Source organism: Rhinolophus sinicus, linkage group LG05 (assembly GCF_036562045.2).
Source record: "Rhinolophus sinicus isolate RSC01 linkage group LG05, ASM3656204v1, whole genome shotgun sequence".
Classification (NCBI taxonomy): domain Eukaryota; kingdom Metazoa; phylum Chordata; class Mammalia; order Chiroptera; family Rhinolophidae; genus Rhinolophus; species Rhinolophus sinicus.
Genome location: NC_133755.1, coordinates 18565827 through 18584328, shown reverse-complemented (window position 1 = coordinate 18584328; position 18502 = coordinate 18565827). Strand labels below are relative to the sequence as shown.

At 51.1% G+C, this 18502-nt stretch overlaps 1 protein-coding gene across 1 annotated transcript in view; it reads right to left on the bottom strand.

Moving 5' to 3' along the window:
* Window positions 1-2198: 2198 nt before the first annotated feature.
* The window catches only part of BABAM2 (BRISC and BRCA1 A complex member 2), a 367400-nt gene continuing 351096 nt past the window's right edge, over window positions 2199-18502 (bottom strand). The window contains exon 12 of the mRNA XM_019735370.2: window positions 2199-2499. Coding sequence (XP_019590929.1) covers window positions 2436-2499 — 64 coding nt within the window. The 3' untranslated portion in view covers window positions 2199-2435. The remainder of the gene's footprint in view (window positions 2500-18502) is intronic.

The following is an 18502-nucleotide window of genomic DNA, read 5'->3' as shown; positions in this document are numbered from 1 at the left end:
CGAGACACGTTCACAAGCTTATACATAGCACATCATCCTTTACTGGGAAAGAAAAAATAAGCCTCCGTTTACTAGGGAGATATACATGAGAAGTGACTGTGAATCTCCAGCCAGGAGCCTGGGATGAGTCCTGACCTGGCATTGGCTGGCTGGGGATCGTGGGTAACTCACTTAACCTCTCTGATCTTGTTTCCTCATCTGTGGGAAGGGGTGACCCTACTCACTTGCTTACTTCACAGGTCTGCTGTAGAGATGTGCTGAGACAGATAAAGTGTGTGACAGCACTTCCGAGTTACACAGTGCCTGCTTCGCAGACGAGCAGGTGGGTCATTAGTGACCTGGCCAGCCCGAGCATATGTGGACCCCTAGAGGTTGGCAGGGGTAGGAGGGCCACTCCCAGATCACACTGTGCACTACTGACTGCTGTCACTGTGAACTGGCTATTTGAAATGCCAAGGGTCCAGGCTACACGACTTTATTCCACCCCACCACTGCCTCTGCTAGCACTGGAGCTGGAAACCCATGCTGGGTCGGAAGCAAACCCTGACTCAGTCAACTCTTGGCTCTGAAGGCAGCAAGCCCAATCCATGAGGCTTCGTGGCGGTGGGGGTGGGGGGTGGGGGTGGCCACATCAATCCTAAGTGACAGTGTCATGGAGCAGAGTGGAGCTTGGCACACAGCTGCCCTGAGGTAGAGTGGGCAGTCAGCTGGCTGAGGGGTCATGACCGCTTACACAATAGAATCCATCACCTGGGAGTGTTAACAGATCCAAATGCCTAAGCCCCGGCTGGGGAACCCAGATTCTGCAGGCCTGCAGTGGGGCCCAGAGCAGGTCTTTACAAAGTTCCTGGGATGAGCCGAGTCCTTGTATTATAGAGAAAAGGGATTTACTCAAGGTCACCCAGCCAGCTAATGACAGAGCTGGGGTGTGGACACAGGACACTGTTCTGTTAAGGGAATCCCCAAGGTTTCAGGGCAGGGGGCAAAGTACCCACATGGAGAAAGATCCCAGTTGGGCAGCCGTCCAGCTGGTAGCCAAGCCAGGAGTCTGTTGGAGCTGTGCGCCTGCCTCCTGATCGCATTCGTGGGTGCAGAGAGTGCAGGAAGGAGGGGTCTTCCTCTCTGGTCCCCACAAGGGCTCTGAGCTGGTTCTCCTCCAGGCTCTCGTGGTAAAACGGGGCTCCAAGAGCTAGAAAGGGAACTGAGGGAACAGTGAGAGGCCGCGTTAAACCCTGTGTGGCTTTACGGCAGGTGGGGCCCGGGCTTCACCTTCGACTGGGAAGGCAGGTGGGTTTACGGAAGAGCACAGGCAGCGCAGGCCAGCTGCTTGCTCTCACCTGTGTGTGCAGGGCCTGCTTCCGTATGGGGAAAGCCTTCAGGGTGGAATGATGCTAAACTGTAAATCTTGGAAAGCTATCAAGCTGGCTGTAGTCAATGGGATTAGAAGTGAAGGGGGTCACCTGATGGTCTGGACAGGCCTGGCTCCGAACTCCCAGATTCACTTCTCATTTTCTGGGGGTTCCTGTAGCTCTTGGGCCTTAGTTTTCTCCTCTGTACTAAGAGAAGAAATGTTGGGGGTTGAAACAAGATGACTTCTGAGAGCTTGTCCACCTCTGATAATCCATACACTTAGGAAAAACGGTATATTCCCCAGCTATTCCCGGAGGGCTGAGCTTAGGAATCACATACACGCCTGGGATAACCCACAAGCCCCTGTGTCTTCCAGGCATAACTCGCTCAGTGCTACAAGGCCCCAGCAGCTCTGCCATCAGCCTAGGGAGGGGTGAGGGGAGGAAGGGACCAAGTCACTGACGCATTCAGCAGGCTTTAATGACCGCCTCTTGGGTCAGGATGGGCTGTGCACACAGAGAGCTGGGGTGGGTGGGCGGGCGGGGTGCTACAACCCAGTTGTTCCCGGGCTCCAGCCTGGGGCCTGGCTGAAGCTGTGCAGGTCAGTCGGATTCATTCAGGCAGTGCCTTTTCCAATGGAGTGCTGCCCCAGATGGGAAATGGGGTGTGTGTGTGTGTGTGTGTATACAATCACACACACACACACGTACGCAAGATACTAGTTTCAGGGGGGAAAAAGCAAAGGGGGTGAGTTTAATCTTAAAACTTAAAAGAGGTCTCAGAGACAAAGGCTTTGGAGTAAGGAAGGGTGTGTGCATTTATGATGTCTTACTTTCCCTGGAAAAATATTGCATCATGATTTGTGACTTTATTTCTTCCAACTGAGAAATATACAGAAGGAAACAAAGAGGGAGCAACCAGAGGAGGGGGGCTCAAGGCTGGGTTCAGACAGGACGCACAAAGCTGCTGTGTGAGCGAAACACTGCCATAAAGACATTCCAAGTGGCTTCCAGGAAGCGGCCATATGTGCTGACACGCATGTGGACAGAGCAGTCTGGCTGGCCACCTCTCAAGACTGGTGTTTCCTAGAGCTTTCCATTGGCAAACGCTGCCTCCTGGAACTGAGGCACAAAGGTTTTGAAATAAGCCCTGGTGGGAAAGAGAAGGAGAAAAAAAATTGTGGTTAGCACAAACAACTCGAAAAAAGTGCAACTCAGAGTTTTCAACCTAACTCAGAACAGTTGTTATTTATTGTTCATGCATCTTGGGTTGGATTTTCCTTCTTGCTGATGCAAACCCTTCTGGATTTTTCCAAGGGAGGTACGCGCACCCCACTACTGTGCTGTCTCGCCTACGCAGACCCTCCTGGCTGCCAATTTCTATCAGACATCAGTACTCAGGTTCTGTCTGCAGTTTCCCAGGCCAAAAACGAGGGTCGGTCTAAGCTACAAGCCACAGAGTGACCAAGCCAACCACCTGGTCGTTTCGGTGATCTGAAATATCAAGAGGGTTGTACTTGTCACTCAGCTGGACCTCTGACTTCATGTAGACAAAGGATTTCTAAGTGATCCATGGTCTCCATTTATTTCCAAACATATATGTAGTTTGCTGTGCTGGAAAGAAAGCCGGGCTGGAAAGAAAGCCGGGTATCAAGAGAAACTTCCCTGGTCAGTCAGAGACTAGTGACAGGATCTGGGGCAGACCTTTCTGCTGTTTAGACTTTCTGGCACCCAGATTCGAATCCGTAGAAGCGGGCTCTACATTGCACATCAGGAGAAGGGCATGTGCTGGGCCCACTCTGTGCCGGGCACTGTATGAGGTACCAGGGGTTGAGATGACCCAGACATGGCACCTGCCATGCAGAAGATCTCAGTTTAGAGGAGGAGACAGACACCTATGTGATACCAACTGAGGTGGTGAGGGCACTTATGGAGGTGCCAGGAGGCACCAGTCTGGGGCAATTAGTGTGGGTGGAGGTAGAGAAGGCATCACGTGGGTTCTAGGCAAAAGACAGCAGGAGCAGAGGCTTGGGGACATGGGATGGCTTGCCGAGAGCTGGGAACTAAAAGCTCTGCTGGAAGATAAGGGGTGAGATGAAGTGGAGGGAGAGGAAGCTGGAGGGGTCGGGGTGGGCACCCCATGCCCTGGTCACTCAGGCCTGCCTCCTCCTCCCTCCTCTGCCACTGACTCCCATGAGATCAGAGTAGTCACACTTTCCTTAAGTGGCTCACCCAGAATCGTGACATGAACTAGGGAGGGCCACCGAGAAGACCCAGGCCCCATACTGCAAGGCCTCACGCACCTTACCCAAGGGGGCCTCCCAGAGTCCACTGCACTTAGGATTCGGTTCTAGTAAGCTTGGTGCTCCAGGCTCCCAGGGGATTAGAACACCAACTGGAAGGAGCGGAGGCAGGAGGCAGACTTGCGGAGCCGTCTGAGAACGGAGAACAGGTGCTCACGAGTCGTGAAAACTCATGGGGACAGTTCAGTGTAGGGGTGAGCAGCCTCACACACCTCAGGGGCCGGGGCCACGCCTGCATCATAGCACAGAGCAGTGATGCCACCAGACGCCCCACCCCCACACCTAGTCCACTGAAGCCCCTTCTGAATGTCACCACTTTGCCTTGGCTGTCTCATTGTGAGTGGCTCCTGAAACCTCTCTGCGGCACTTCAACGTCGGCTCCTCCCTCTGGGGCTCTCTGTGCGCCATTACACAGCCGCTCACCTCCTCTCTCTGCCCCTCCTTCCCCACTCCCAGAGGGAGTCTTGTCTGGTCTCAAGTCTCCTCCGTCTTACTTTCCACTCCCCTCAGGCACCCTGTGGTTACTCTCAGGCTTACACCACCCTCGGCAGAAAATCACCCGACCTGAGTCTCCAGCCCTCATTTCTCTCCCAAACTTCTAGTTCCACACACATTCCCAACCACGGGCAGGACACTGTGACCTGGATGTGTCTCTGTCATTCAAACCAGTGTGTTTGTTCCAACAATGTGTTCCTCATCATTAGGTATCTCAACATGCCGTGACCCATTTGTACTTCTGCGACAGAACCCTGCTGTTTCCACTTCTCCCTCAACTCCTGCGGTGAATTCATCCTGCAGGTTCTTCCTCTTCCTCCCTCTCATCCTCTCTCCTTCCTGACACGCACTGGCACTCCATCTTGTTACCTTTCAATAAAACTGCTGCAGAAGCCTTTCTCCCCTGACCACTAGGCTTACTTCCCCTTTCTGCTTCAGCTAGATAAATTCTCTCAGAGTGGGGGTCTCTGTCACCACCCCAACTAAGACTCTTCATATTCCCTAACTCTCGGCCTGGCACTCTGATTTTCACTCTCTGGCCCCACAACACATTAAAAAATTTGCCCTTTTCCTCCATTACATTTTTGGGATTGTGCGACCCCTCGCCCCTCCAGTTTGAGAAGCTAAGGATGGTGTCCCAGAAAAGCTGCAGGTTCCCCACTGTGATGTTACAGGCATCTTGCAGGGTCCAGGATGTGAGCTCCCCCACCCCCCACAATTCGGCCACTTGCTTTTCCTCACATATACGGTTTTCCATTTCTGGGCCTTATTCATGCTCAGGTCGAATGCCCATGCTCCCATCAAGCCTTCCCTGGTCACTAGAGGTTCTCTCCCTGCACGGAGACATTCTTGGGGCTTCTTCCAGGGCATCTGGCACATGTGGGCACATCTTGCTTGCTGAGCTGCACTGCCAGCCCTGGAGCAGCGAGCACGTCCTCGTCTCAGTGAACCCGCAGACCCCACAGCCCTGCCCACAGAGAGCACTCAGCGAGGCCTCTGTGGCTGTAACTAATTTCTGATGGCTCCCGGTTTGCAGGAAGCAGTTAAGGCATGTCCATTGCACGCTGTGTAAGAAGGTGAGAAAGCAACCCCAGAAAGCGGACAAATGTAATATTTTGGTACTGAAGAAAATGCAGTCCATTCTCAAAATTTATGTAAATTATGCCAACAATTAGTGAGAAAGAAAGATAAAGACCCTTCTTCATACACATCTTGCTAACACGCTCCCGAGCCAGCCGAACTGTCACCTTCTCTGAGACTTACGACTTAAGACCCACTGCACCATGCCGCAATTGTCCTTATGGAAAGGGGGACCATGATGAGGTAGAACGTGTTCTAGACCTAGGGTGAGAGGCCGAGCTCTGTTTCCTCATGGTGAGGAGGGGGGATAAGCCCACCCTGATGTGACACTCACAAGAGAAAACATGAAGGAGGAAAGAGCAGTTTAGTTTTTCCTTGGAAACTTCTGAGGGAAAGGGCTGCAACAGTGCAAACTCCTGAGACCAAAAGGTCTTGGCAAGAGGGAACGTGCCTTACAGCAGGCTCTTTCCCTCCTTCAGAAAGTTCTGAAGTTTCCTGTCCTGTCCTGGGCTTTCCCTGCCAGGGCAAACTGCGTGCCGCCGGAGGGGAAGCAGTGTGGAGAAGGGCTATTTAAAGGCATGATGCTACCAGCTGTTGTCAGTGCGCGCTTCTCAGCCGTCCTCCTGAAGTCCGACGGGGGGTGGGGAGGAGGAAGGGAAAATGACAACAGCCTCCCACCCATGTATAGATTTTTTTACAGCACTGTTTCCATTTATTTCACTTTTTTATTGGAGAAAATGGAGAGCTGCCCAGAGTATATCTTGCCATTGGCACTAGTTATCTGTCGCCTTTTAAAAAACTCTTGGACCCAAAGACAAAGTGTTGGTAAGCTTTAGAAGTGTGTGTTACAGTCGGGGAGGGAAGGTCTCCTCACCTCCCCATTAACTGGCCAAGACAGTCGGCTGGCAGGGAGAGGGGCCCTGAGGCACTCAAGCTCCTCCCTCTGGTCACACTGGAGGGAGTTTATTTTTAGACCAAACTGGAGCGCGATATGCCCTAGGACAAAGTAAGGTTCTGACCCTTTCCACTGATCTCAGTCCTTTGCTCCAGCCAGGTTTTATAAAATTACAACTCAGTCCAATCCCAGAGTCTCAGGCTGGGAGAATAAAACTAAAAGAACTGAGCTCAGGCCGAGGCCGGGTAGGTTACCCATGAATTCGGAAGACTGGCTCCTGGTCCAGGGCCTCAGCTCACAGGTACAGCAGTGGGTGGACGAGACAGACTCCTTGGAGCAGAAGTCGGGGACTGAGGGGCCCAGTGGGGCTACTCTTCTGGATCTTGGATCCAGGAGTAAATCTCTTCCCTTCTCTGCGCGCATCTACAAAGCAGGGAGCCCAGCCTGATGAACTCCAGGGCCCTGTGGGCTGCAGGCTATGAAGGACGCGCCGTGTAGTGAGGGCTCTGGAGCCAGCCAGCGCTGGGTTCAGGCCGGGCCCTGCTCCTTACGGGCTGTATCGCTTGGGCAAGTGACTCACCTCTTTAGTTTTAGTTTCTTCAACTATAAAGGGAAATAATAATGCCCACTTTAAAGGGTAATCCTCATGAGGATTAAATGAGATGGTCCAAGTAAGCAGTTGGCTTGGCGCTTGGCATAATAGACGATCAATCAATGACAACTGTTACCACGGGACCAAGCTGGGTCTGAGAGGGAGAGGCTCTGAGTCTGTGGGGACAGCTGGACCCTGGGTGGAAAGAGAGGCCCCAGGGTCGTCGCCTTCAGTTCATTCTTTTCTCTGTGGCTTCCTGGATCACTTCTCACTTACATGGAGTTGGCAGTTGGAGGCACAGAGATGGCCAGCCTCAGGGATGGGCACCCAGCCAAAGTCATTGGGACCCTGTGCATCTCCTGAAATCCAGTTCAGAGCTGCTAGTGGCATTACTTGTGGTATCTAAGGATGAGCTCTGCAGTGAGCGGCACCTGCCCGCCCTTGCTGTCTTCTGCCCAAGCCTACTGGTGTGCTCCAGGGTGCGGCTCTGGTCAAAGGCTTGGTCAGGGCGGAGGCAGAAGCTGTGGAGTGCAGGGATATTTAAGAACCATGGGGGCTCTGACTGCTCATGCCCGGTATTGAAATTGGCCTCAAACAGATCTTTTTCTATTCAGGATAGCATGTATCATAAAGGGGAGACAGTGGGGGAAGCATAAAGAGCATTGAACCATGAGACAGAAAACGTGGGTTCTAGTCCAGACCCTGGCTTGTTTTGTCATCGGGAACTGGGACCCAGTTTCTTCACCTGTAACAGGAAGACGTATACTTGATGATTTCTAAGTGCCACCCAGTTGTGGTTCTGAGATATCAATGTGACCTTCAGTAAGGCACTTGACCTGTTTGTGTCTTGAGTCTTCATCTGTTGAATTAAGGCACTAGCCAAACCCAGGGCCCAATGCATCATAGGTAGTGGCGGTGCAGTGAGGGGGGCAGCGGTGCGGTGAGGGGGGGTGGCGGTGCCGTGGGGGTGGGGTGGCGGTGCGGTGCAGTAGGTGGGGCGGCGGTGCGGTGAGGGTGGTCGGCGGTGCGGTGAGGGGGGGTGGTAGTTGTTATCTGAGAGACTTTTTCACAAACCAGACAGGGGTAAGGATGACCACTGCACAGCTCTGAGTAGCTATTTACCGTCACCACAGAAAGTTCGTGAGAGGGATGGAAGGTCTACTCCTCCTGCCCTCCCACCAAAGGCAGGTCGAGGAGCCCATAGTAAGTTGTCAGGAGAAACAATATATGAGATATTCAACAATCTCTGTGTTCTGCGGAAGGGGCTCTGGGGCATTGAAGAGAGTTAGGAAAGGAAGCCATCAGGAACATCCTCAGAGGCCTTGCGGTGAAGGCAGTTAGAAATCTTTGTTCAGCATGGCCTTTGTTCAACAGGGCTTTTCCCTATTGGAATTACAGTTTTTATTTATTTGATGGATAATTTCAGATGAATGAAATCAGTATCTGAACATCTGAATCAATACAGCTTTAAGAAAGTGAAAACAGAAACAGAGACTACAAAGCCCAAGGAGGTTGGGGAGTCTGGGGAAAGGGAAGGAACCACATAAGGCAGCTTCAGCGCAAAGCTGGTGCTCACACCAGCTCATTCTGTCGACTATGACAGGAGCCATGCTCCCTTTTCATAGGTGAGAAAACAAGCTTCGTGAGTTTAGTTCAGACACCTGCCCAGGGTCACCCTGATCCTAGTGCCACTGGAGCATGTCTTCCCACTGGGGCATGACCACGTAGAGGGGGACCCTGCTGCCTTTAACCTCATTTACTTAGGACATTTTATTTTGCAAGAGCCTAAACAATTGTTTTCTTCCAAAACAGGACCAAAAGTAGACTTTTCCTGGAATTCAAAAAATTTTTTTTTCTTTGGGCAATCATAAGATGAGCCTTATGATTTGTGCCAGAGTCAGGCCAACGTGGTGGTGGGGTGGGGCGGGGTGGGAGAAGTGGTTCAGGGACACGACCCTCGTTTTCAGGAAATCAAGAACACATAAATCAAGTCAGAATTCATTTTGGCAAATAGAGGCAAGTTCCAAAACATCTAAGGCTCATTTCTTTTTCCAGTTTTCTTCTGCAGCTGTGACTTCAACTGGCACATGTTTTCAATCAGTCATATGAAAACCGATTGTGGTCTGAAAATCAAAGCAGTCCTGTAAATAGTGTAAGACAAGTCCCGCTAATCGTTCCTCGTGGTCTTGCCTTGCCCTCATTGTCGTGAACGGCCATTGTAAATACTGACTCATTTGGGGTTACTCTCCCTGTGTCAAAGGGGTCATTCTTATAATAGGATCTCTACAAAGAGACTGGTTCTACTTCAGTGCCCTTCACCCCAAACACCCCAAGGCCCCTGTAAGGACTTGGCTTTCCAACTCTGGGTGCCTTGGTGAGCAAGTGACTGGCACGATGGGAGCCTATTTTGTAGCTGTGCCCCGGGCGATGTCAGCCTGGCGCTCCAGTGTGGGCTACAGGAACAAACAAGTGGCTGTAACTGGTTCACGTACAGTCTCCCTAAATGCGCCAACCCTCGAGCAGGCCCAGTTCATTTTTAGAGGGTACAAACTTGCAAAACAAGAACATTAACACACTTGAGATGCAAAGGCTTGATATCATACTGAGAACAACATATCCCAACCTCACAGCGTCAGGCAGCAGCCCTTGCCCTCAGCTGGAATCAATCTCCCCTGTGCTGGATTTCATGGTACACAGGGCCTCCCACCTCAGGCCCAGCCATTGTCTGCTGAGTCTGAGATGCTGAGATTGGTGTCTAGACTATGTCTTACACAGCTCGGGCTCCTTGCCTGTGAGACGGCCGAGACTGTAGTCTAGTATGTGTTGAATTAAATCAAAAGCTACTTAGAAGGACTTCAACAACCAACTGGGATCTATTTCTAGACATCAAAGTATTGGGATGAAATCTGGCTCCTTCTAAATCATAGGGTATTTTTAAATGCTCACTAAAATGATCAAAATTACCTACTCGTTCTCTCTCCTGAGGCACTCTGAGGAGGTCTTCTGGAGCTTGGCCAGTTCCTTTGGGCTAGAGCAGCTTGCAGCCAGCTTCTGCAACTGCAAGGGCCAGGCCTTGCTCCCAGCGGCTGCTGACATCTGCTCCCTGGGCATCCCCTGGTACAGTGCATGAGAAGGGGCAGGAGGACCGGAGAGGGCCAGGCGCCCAGTGAGAGGGACAGGGCAGTCCCCACGGGCTCCTGTGGCTCCCCTAGTTACAGGGCTACCTTCTTCCTCTGGGATCCATCTCTGTGCTCACATCTGTCATATCCCGACTACGCTCCCACACCCCACTGGATGCTCCCTGATGGCAAGACCCATTGTCATGTTCATCCATCTTTCAATCCCAGCTTCAAGTACAGTGCCCAACACAGAGACCCTCAATAAATATTTCTCAAATGAATGTCAACATTTGGCTAATTGAAAGACGTATTTTAGAATTATAGGATTTGGTAACACAAAAAAACCTCAGAGGTCGTATCTGGACTAATGATTACAGGGAAGGGAAAACTGAGGGCCAGAAAAGTTGATGGTCCCCTCAATATGGCATATGATAATGACAGCTGTTAGCATAGGCCTCTGTGAGCCGCTTGAATTTGGGGGTGGTTCATCCTTAGTGCCCCATGGTGCTCACCTTCTTTAGGGCCTCACAGCAGGTAAATGTCAGTTTGGTGCATGAATGCCCCCAGGGGCTGCCCCAAGGCCCCAGAGCTAGTAGGCCGAGTCTGAGCCAGTCCTCGCTGTCTCCTTACTCTCAGGCTGATGCTGTTTCCATCATGAACCTACCAGATGGGAGGCTGGGAGGATGGGTGGCAGTGTGGCCACTGAGAAAGGCTGGGCCCCGGGGTGGGGGTTGGCTGAGATGATGGGGTACACACACCTCATTGGGCTGAGGTTGAGGCCAGATAGTGGGTGCGGGGGTGCTAAGGAATGTGGTGCTGCCTGAGGCCTGGGACAAATCTTGTCGCCCCATCTGCACCTGCCTGGTGTGCCTCAGGTGGCAGGTGCTTTGGCAGCAGGCACTTCAAGTCCTCTGCTCAGTCCGCAGCCCACCTGTCCTGGACGACTGGGGACAGTCACCTGTCTGATAGCAGTGAGTCACCTCCAAGATCACAGATGACCCTCCCCTTCTTAGTCAGCGAAAGGGGAAAAACCAAAGGATGGACTTCAAAGAGGAAGTGCTCAGGGGCGCAGCGGAGCTGCCCACATGGAGTGCAGGCCCTGGCCAGTGTAGGTACAGGCCCCAAGCCACACAGGTCCTGGCGGACATGGTGCCTCAAAGCTTCCGCTCAGCACTGCCAGGCATCAGCCTCCACAGGAAAGTGCCAACCCCCAAAGACCTGAGAGAACACGTAGGAGATTGTTTTGGGGCATAAAACAATCTCCTCCCCAGAGAGTCTCTCGCTGGGGCTTTTAACTATTGTTTGCCTGGCTGTAGATTTGGTTTCTCCCACTGGACTCAGCATCTAGAGGCTGCAACTCATGCCATGCACAGCTGCTCAGGCCGCTGCCTGCTGCCTTTTAGGCACAACGTTCGGTCACGCCAGCACCCTGGATATCTACCCTCCTCACTGGTGTTTCACAGTTACCCCTGAAGAGCTAGGGGAGGGGCAGCAAGGATGGCCCTGGTCCCTCTTCTTTTCACTAGAATCCCCCCGCCTGGCAGCTGACATAATCTCCCCAGACACCAGGCTCCCTGAGCTTACAGGTGGAAAAGCAGCAATACCATATAAAGAAAGTATTCAACAGGAGAGGATGCCAGAGGCCTACCCTTCCTGCTGGGCTGGCACGTGGGGAAGTTCCACAGCAGGATGGCAGGAGGAGGCAGAACTTTCGGCAGGTGGAGGGTCTCAGGGGTCCTCTCGATCATGCTGAGGTGCACTGCAGAGGGTGCGAGGGGCACAGGAGGAGCGCACCTGCCCTGTGGGTCTGCATGAGCCCAGGGCCCCGCGCATGCTGTGGACAGGTAGCTCTGTGGCCCCTGGCGCCAGTTACAGAGAGGGCGGGTGGGAAGGAAGGACAGAAAGGGAGAACAGAGATACCATGTGCATAAATGATATCTACACAGGGTATCAAACAGGCGTGTTCAAATGATCGGTGGAATCCATTAGTGGGTCCTGACCAGCATTAAAATAAAGTTAAATAAAAGCAGAGTGACCACACGTGGCAAGGAGGAACATTTTTTTGTGAAACTTGTTTCAGTTGTATATACACTGGATTAGGATATAAAATAAATGTCTTCCTGTGGCCTGTGGCAAAAGTCTGGAAGCCAGGAGAATAAAGGAAGGGAGGTGCCTACTGTGTACCAGACGTCGTGCTGTTGTTTCATTTATATCATTTTACATTTACGCCTCCTAATGGCCCTGCTACCGGGTAGGTATTATTATCTCCCTTTTTGCCAATGAGAAATTTACGACTCAGAGATGTCAAGGAATTTTTCTAAGATCACACAGCGAATAGGTGGCAATGCTCCTGAATCCGGAGCAGCCTGACGTCAGCGTGCACCTGCTCTCCACACCACGACTTCCAGCGGAACGGGCACTGGCCACTCGGCGGGAGTCTAGAGCTCCGCCTCTGGCTCTGCTGCATGACACTGAATCACTCCTCCATTTCCTCATCTGTGCAGTGAGGGTGTGAGGTAGATGACAGCTCATGTTTTTTTGATTTGGTGGTGATCTTCCCCTTCTCAGCTGTATTTTAGTCTTCTCCATTAAAATTGGAATTGCCAGCAGCCCAGTAATGATTTCGAGAGCTACTTACTACCAATTCCCATTACACCTACATTTGTTCTTAGAAATCCCCCTAAACGGCCCGTCGCCTTGCAGGTTTGTGTGTCCAAAGGTAGTGACTCGTATCTTTACCCCTCATCTAGGGACCTGCATTGGGCTTTTCAGTAGAATCATGACTGATCACAAGGGACAAAGGGATGAACTTGACTTCCCTCTTGCTTGGCCATCCCCGTCTGGTTCCTGGGAGGCCTAATGCAGCCTAGAAGCATGAGGCCTACTCTGAGCATCTGGTGGATCACAAGGGCACGTGCAATCCACCCGGTGCACACGGAGGCACCGTAAATGTTCTCTACAGAAGGAGCCCCAGAAGAGCAAGGGATAGCCAGAAGGTTCCTCTAACACAAAGTCCTTTGGCATCTTTAAACTCTGCAGGGTGCTGAGAAGTACTGTGTCTGTAAAGTGCTATGAAATGGGAGGTATTGTTATCCTGACAAGATGTGGACTAGAAATGGGGAGGCCTGACTTGTGATCCCAGCTCAGCTTCTCACTTGCTATTCCACCATGGATAAGCACCTTACCTCTCTATGTCCCAGATGCCTCATCTGTAAAGTGAAGGGATGGCTTCTGAGTTCACTTCCAGGTCTAATATATTATTCACTATTCTGGTTATTGCTTTGGTATCAATCCAACCACTTTAGCCACAGAGAGTTTAAGTGGAGGCAGTAATTAACAAATGACCTCTCCCTGTGCTTTGCTAGAGGGGTTCCCTTAAGAGCCTTAATAAGCACCGCCAGAGGCATTAAATATGTCTGAGGTTTCTACATATCTCCCCTTTGTCTCCCCATCAGACTTAGGAGCCCCAGAACGGATGGCCAGCATCCAGCCTGCCCATCTTCCTTGCATCCTTCGGACCAGCAGACAACCAAACACTCATCATTCATGGTTAGTTCCTGTGCTAGTAAAGGGTTGGTTCCTGCAGGGGTTGAAGAATGAATGTGAGCAGGCCCTGGCCTTCAGGGGGATACACAGACACTTGAGTCCCACAGCAGAGAGCTCATGCTAACCCTGGTCGGGAGGCGGTGGCTTCACTTTCAGTCCTGGGCCAAGCCTTCCTTGGCCTTCTCACTGCTATTGCTCTGGAATGACCAGAGCAAACCTTCTGCCTGGGATTCATTTTCTTTTCTGCTCAGAGCTACATCAGGGCATTATCCAGCTGGCCAGACGTCTAGCACCTTTAATGACAATAATAATAATTTGCATTTATACAAGGTCTTTTATCCGGGGATCTTAAAGTACATCACAAATAATAATTAATTCCCCTTGGCAACTCTGGGAGCCAGCTAAGTAGGAGTCCCTCTACTTTGCAGGTAAAGGGTACTTTCCTGAACCATGCAACCTGTTGGGGGCCTCTCTACCGAAAACCTACCCACCCTCAAGGCCTGGCATGAGTATCAGGCCCTCCACAGCGCCTGCCACCAACAATCCCAGCCCACAGCCATTTGTCCTGCCTCTGAAGTTCCATAGCACAAACTGCCGAGCCACTCATTTGGTGCTAATCAGAGACACTCACAGTTGGGAGTGATCGCAGATCTTGTCCAAGGCAGGACCTGCCCTAATAGCACTTTTGACCCTCCAGTGTCTGCCTGAACACCTTACATGAGGGCAAGCTTATTACTTAAAGGCATTTCTATAGTTACAATGTTCTTCCTTCTGAAGGGAAATCTGGCCCCTGGAAACTCCCAGCCATGGGTCTTAGTTTTGCCTTCTGGGACAAACAGTCCTACCTAAGTTGTCTGGGGTTGCTGGTTGGTCTCTTGTGTACACAGTGTCTACTTCTGTGGTCAGCCTAGGATGGAGCTTTTGCCCAGGTTCAGTGGGGCCTTGGGAACCGAATGGTGAGGGCAGCTGTGGCCTCCGCCATGTGCTCTGGACCCCAAGGCCAGGTTGCTTTTCTGAGCGTTGTGGGCAAGAGTCCCTGGGTGTTGCTGGCTCTGGAGCCCTGGGTCCACTCAGCTTTAAATGTAGCTCTTTAGATTCGTGCCCCTTCTGGTGTAAACACCAGAGGCTTCCATGCTCATTTCTGGGGGCTGCACCTCAGTGCCACAGAAATACCCCAATTTCCTGCTGAATGACTGACTAAATGAATGAATACCCTTCTTTCCTAAATCTGTTAAGTCCAGGCAACAACTGCCAATTAAAGGGACTGGTTTTTGGAGACCAAGCCAGATAATAACTTCTTTAGCTCTTCTTTTCTCTTTTTTAACCCTTCTTTATTAGAATAAATACTTGGTGCTAAATTTGAGAAAAGGATGCATTGATGCTGAGCTGAAAACCAACATAAAGACAAGAGCTGCATGATCGTCCTTTTCTCCAAGGAGTTAGAGGCAAGGAAGGCTGCAGGGTGGGGTGGGGGCAGAGGGGCAGATAAAACCCCTTAAAAATTTATTTCAAGAAGCTAGGTCTTCTAGGGAAACCAACGATTCCCTCCAGTGATTTGGGATCCTTGCTGGTAGCTTTATGCCTGAAAAGACACTGCCCTCCCTCTGCCAAGAGCCCACTGTTTGGATGAGCCTTTTCTCACAGTGGCTGACATGGAAGGAATTTCGCGTGTGCATCGAAGGCTGTTGATCTGCTGCAACCTGCGCCCTTGTGAGCATGAGGTTTGGCTTGTGGTGATGGAGCCTCATTCTGCTTTGATTTCACACCATACCCGTTTCCTTGGCCTAGAATCAGGGGTGATCATTTTGGGCTTGGATTTGGCCTGGGTCAGGGATCTGGGGGATCCTTGGGAGAAGAAAAATGGATTAGAGATAGAACCCACTAGTATCATTCTGTGGCAAGGAGAATACACTGCAGCCATTCCTTCCATATTCAGAGGGAAGGACACGGAGGTGGGAGTCAGAGAAAACTGAACTCAGATACGGCTGTCACTTAGAGCCTATGTGTCTCCGGAAGTGATTCCCTCAGTCTCCATGTGTTTTTCTCCAGGGGCCCATAGGACTTGCGTGGTGGTCGTGAGTCACCAGGGCCATGCACATGGTAAGAACTCCAACTGTGTTGCTTTCGTTTTCTCCCACCCTCCACTTCCCCGACACAGCCACATAAACACACTCTGAGGAACTCCCGTCACATTAATTCAACAAACATTTATTGAATAGCTCCTGTTTACGAGGGGGCCTGAAACACCTGGGACCACTGCCTAAAGTACCTGCACCTAGTAAGCATTCAGTAGTTGTTGCATGAATAAATAAACTAACTTCATACTTGATATTTTATAGTTTATAATATGCTTTTACAACTACCTCATTTTAATCCAAGCAGCAATCCTGTGCATGAAATAGAGGCGCATAGTAAAGGCAGAGTGGGACCTGGATACAAGCTGGTGCCCAGCGTCAGCACACTGCCAGCCCTGGAGGGTCTTCTGTGCTTTCTGTGGCCACAGGCTTGGAACAGGCAGGGCACGGCTCGGGGGTACCCATGTGCCACTAGGAAAGCCCTGCTGGGGGCTGCCCCAACCCCATGTCTGGCCATAGCATCTGTAGCTAAAAGTGAGGGGCATTATCAGGAGCTCGGTGATTCAGAGTAATGAGGTTTTAAAACCGGAAACATTTGCTAACTGGGAGATCTCTCTCTCTCTCTCAGACCTTGGGCCCTGGGCCCCACGCGAGCATACAGGGCTATTCCCGGTGTTGACTCCACTGAGCTTTCATCAGCCTTTCCCATGGGGTGCAGCGGCACCTACGCCCACATACCGCCCTCCATCCTCCCCATCGCATCTTTCTGGGGCACAGAGAGAAGTGCTCTTGTCCACAGGGCTCTAACCGCTCCTTAGCATGGCGCTCTGCATCTTTTAGGGCTCAAAACAGTGACAATCTACACTCCCTCCCGTTCCGAGTCGCCTTTCAGAACCAAGAAAGGAGACAGGAAGTAGGTACTGAGTCCTTGGCTACTGTGGGCTCCCAGGCTTACTCTTTCCAATCCTCTGGCCTCTGAACTGATGGGAACGGCTGATGGAGGCACAAGGAAAAGGGTGGGTTAGGAGTCTTCCAAAATTTGCCCACATGGTGGCTCAAATACAGCTTCCAACGTGCGTGGAGAGGTGGAAATCAGATCTGACCACAAGGCTGTCTCACCCATGGAGAGTCCACAAAGCCTTCTCAAAACACTGGGACAACACACCCTGCAGAGAAGGGTGTCCCGGCAGAAGGTCGTCACTGCACACACTGGGCAGCGTGTAACCCAATGCCTCGGGAATGAGGTCAGTTCCCACCACTGTGAGCTTGTCTATTCTGGACCTCTTAACACATTTCTTTGTGCAGCTAGCATGTTACCTTTGAGATACAACTGTGTGGAAAATCATGTGCATTTCCTAAGTGGAGCCAGTTTAGGTCAGAAGCTGGCAGAGCAGAGCCAGAACCTAAACTAGATCGGGGCTTCCAATGCCTGCTGGGCGAGGACCACGGCTTTGTGCTCCCAGCCATGGGGCACCCGTCTTCCAGCCCCGAGGCTCTAAGCCCCCCCCCACCCCACCCCCCCCACACACACACTGCAGCACTGCTGATGCGGACCAGCCTTGGCAGCTGTGGTCTCAAACACCAAGGCCAAGCAGAGCTGACCTGCTGTTGGCTGGCCAGGCCCCTGTGGGAGGAGCCCGCAGACGCCTAAGACACCAGCTATCAGGAGTGGCTGCTGCGTTTGGGAGCGCAGTTCCTGCCCTGCACGAAGGTGTCAGGCCTGAGGAGCACGCGGGGCTGACACCCTGCCCCTGCTCCACTCTCTAAGCTGTGTGCTCTCCCAGGCCTATATGCCCAGAGAAAGGGGCATGTTTTTCTTACCCAAAGCTATTAGTCGATCTCTGCACCAACCCAAAGGGGGCACCTTTTTCTAGTTGGTACAAAAGTTCTTTATAGGCCAGGGGGGCCCTGGTAAGGGGACGGTTCAATTCTATGCCTTGGATTCCCTTTAATGCATCTGCAACATGAGCCTGGGATGCATGTCACTGGGTTGCAGATTTTATAAATTAGAATCTTTGGACTGGCATTGGGTAAGAAGATTAGAAAGATTAGTTCTTTCCTAGTCTCTGCATTTTTAGGCATCTTCAGGACCCATTCCTGTTTTTCTCACTACAGCCACGTTGAGCTGTTCCTGCCCATGCCACTGCTCAGACCTGGAGATGAAGGTAACAGGGACAGACGGGGTGGGTGGGTTTGGGCAGCTACACAGGTCCTCACTTGGCTCCTTTCCTGGCATGGTTATCACGCAGACAAATCAGAGTTCTCTTCCATGTAGGTTCCAGTGGGTGTCCCATCTTGAACCATGCCACTGAATGCAGTCAGACTTACACAGCCAGGGTGCCTTTTTTCCAAAACTGGTAAGACACCATGGATACACAGCCAGCAGCCCAATAAACAAATACAAACATAGCAAAATCAACTCTCAAAATACAGCAAAATGAGCCTCCACCCTTTGTCGATTTCAACAATCTGAAAGCATGTTTTGTATTGTAACTACTACAGGGAAGAGACAAGCTCCCTTACTGGTTACTGTAGGAGCTCTGCTTGTAAAAGAACTGCCACAAGTTCAAAAGTCATAGAAACAGAAAGTTGGTTTTGAAAACCCTAAAGATTATCTCGTCCAGGGATCAGCAAACTTTTTCTGTGAAGGATCAGATCGTAAGTACCAAGGTGCCAAAAAATGTACACAAGTGGACACATTGGTCAATGTTGCTCAAGCAGTAGTTCGCCATAATCAGAAGTGTCTGGACACTGATGGTAACCACTTTGAGCACCTCTTGTAATTGCAGAAGTCAAACGTGACTTGTATTCATCTTTCGTTATCGGTATATATTGAGTATTACAATTTTAATACAGTTTTCCTTTCTTAAAATGTGTATACTTTTTTTTGGCACCCTCTGTACTTTCAGCTTAGCAGGCCATGTACTCTGTCACTACAATTGACCTTTGCCCTTGTAGTGATAGTAGCCATGCTAAACATATAAATGAATGGGTGTGGCTGTGTTCCAATAAAACTTTATTAACAAAAACTGGCAGCTGGCTATATTT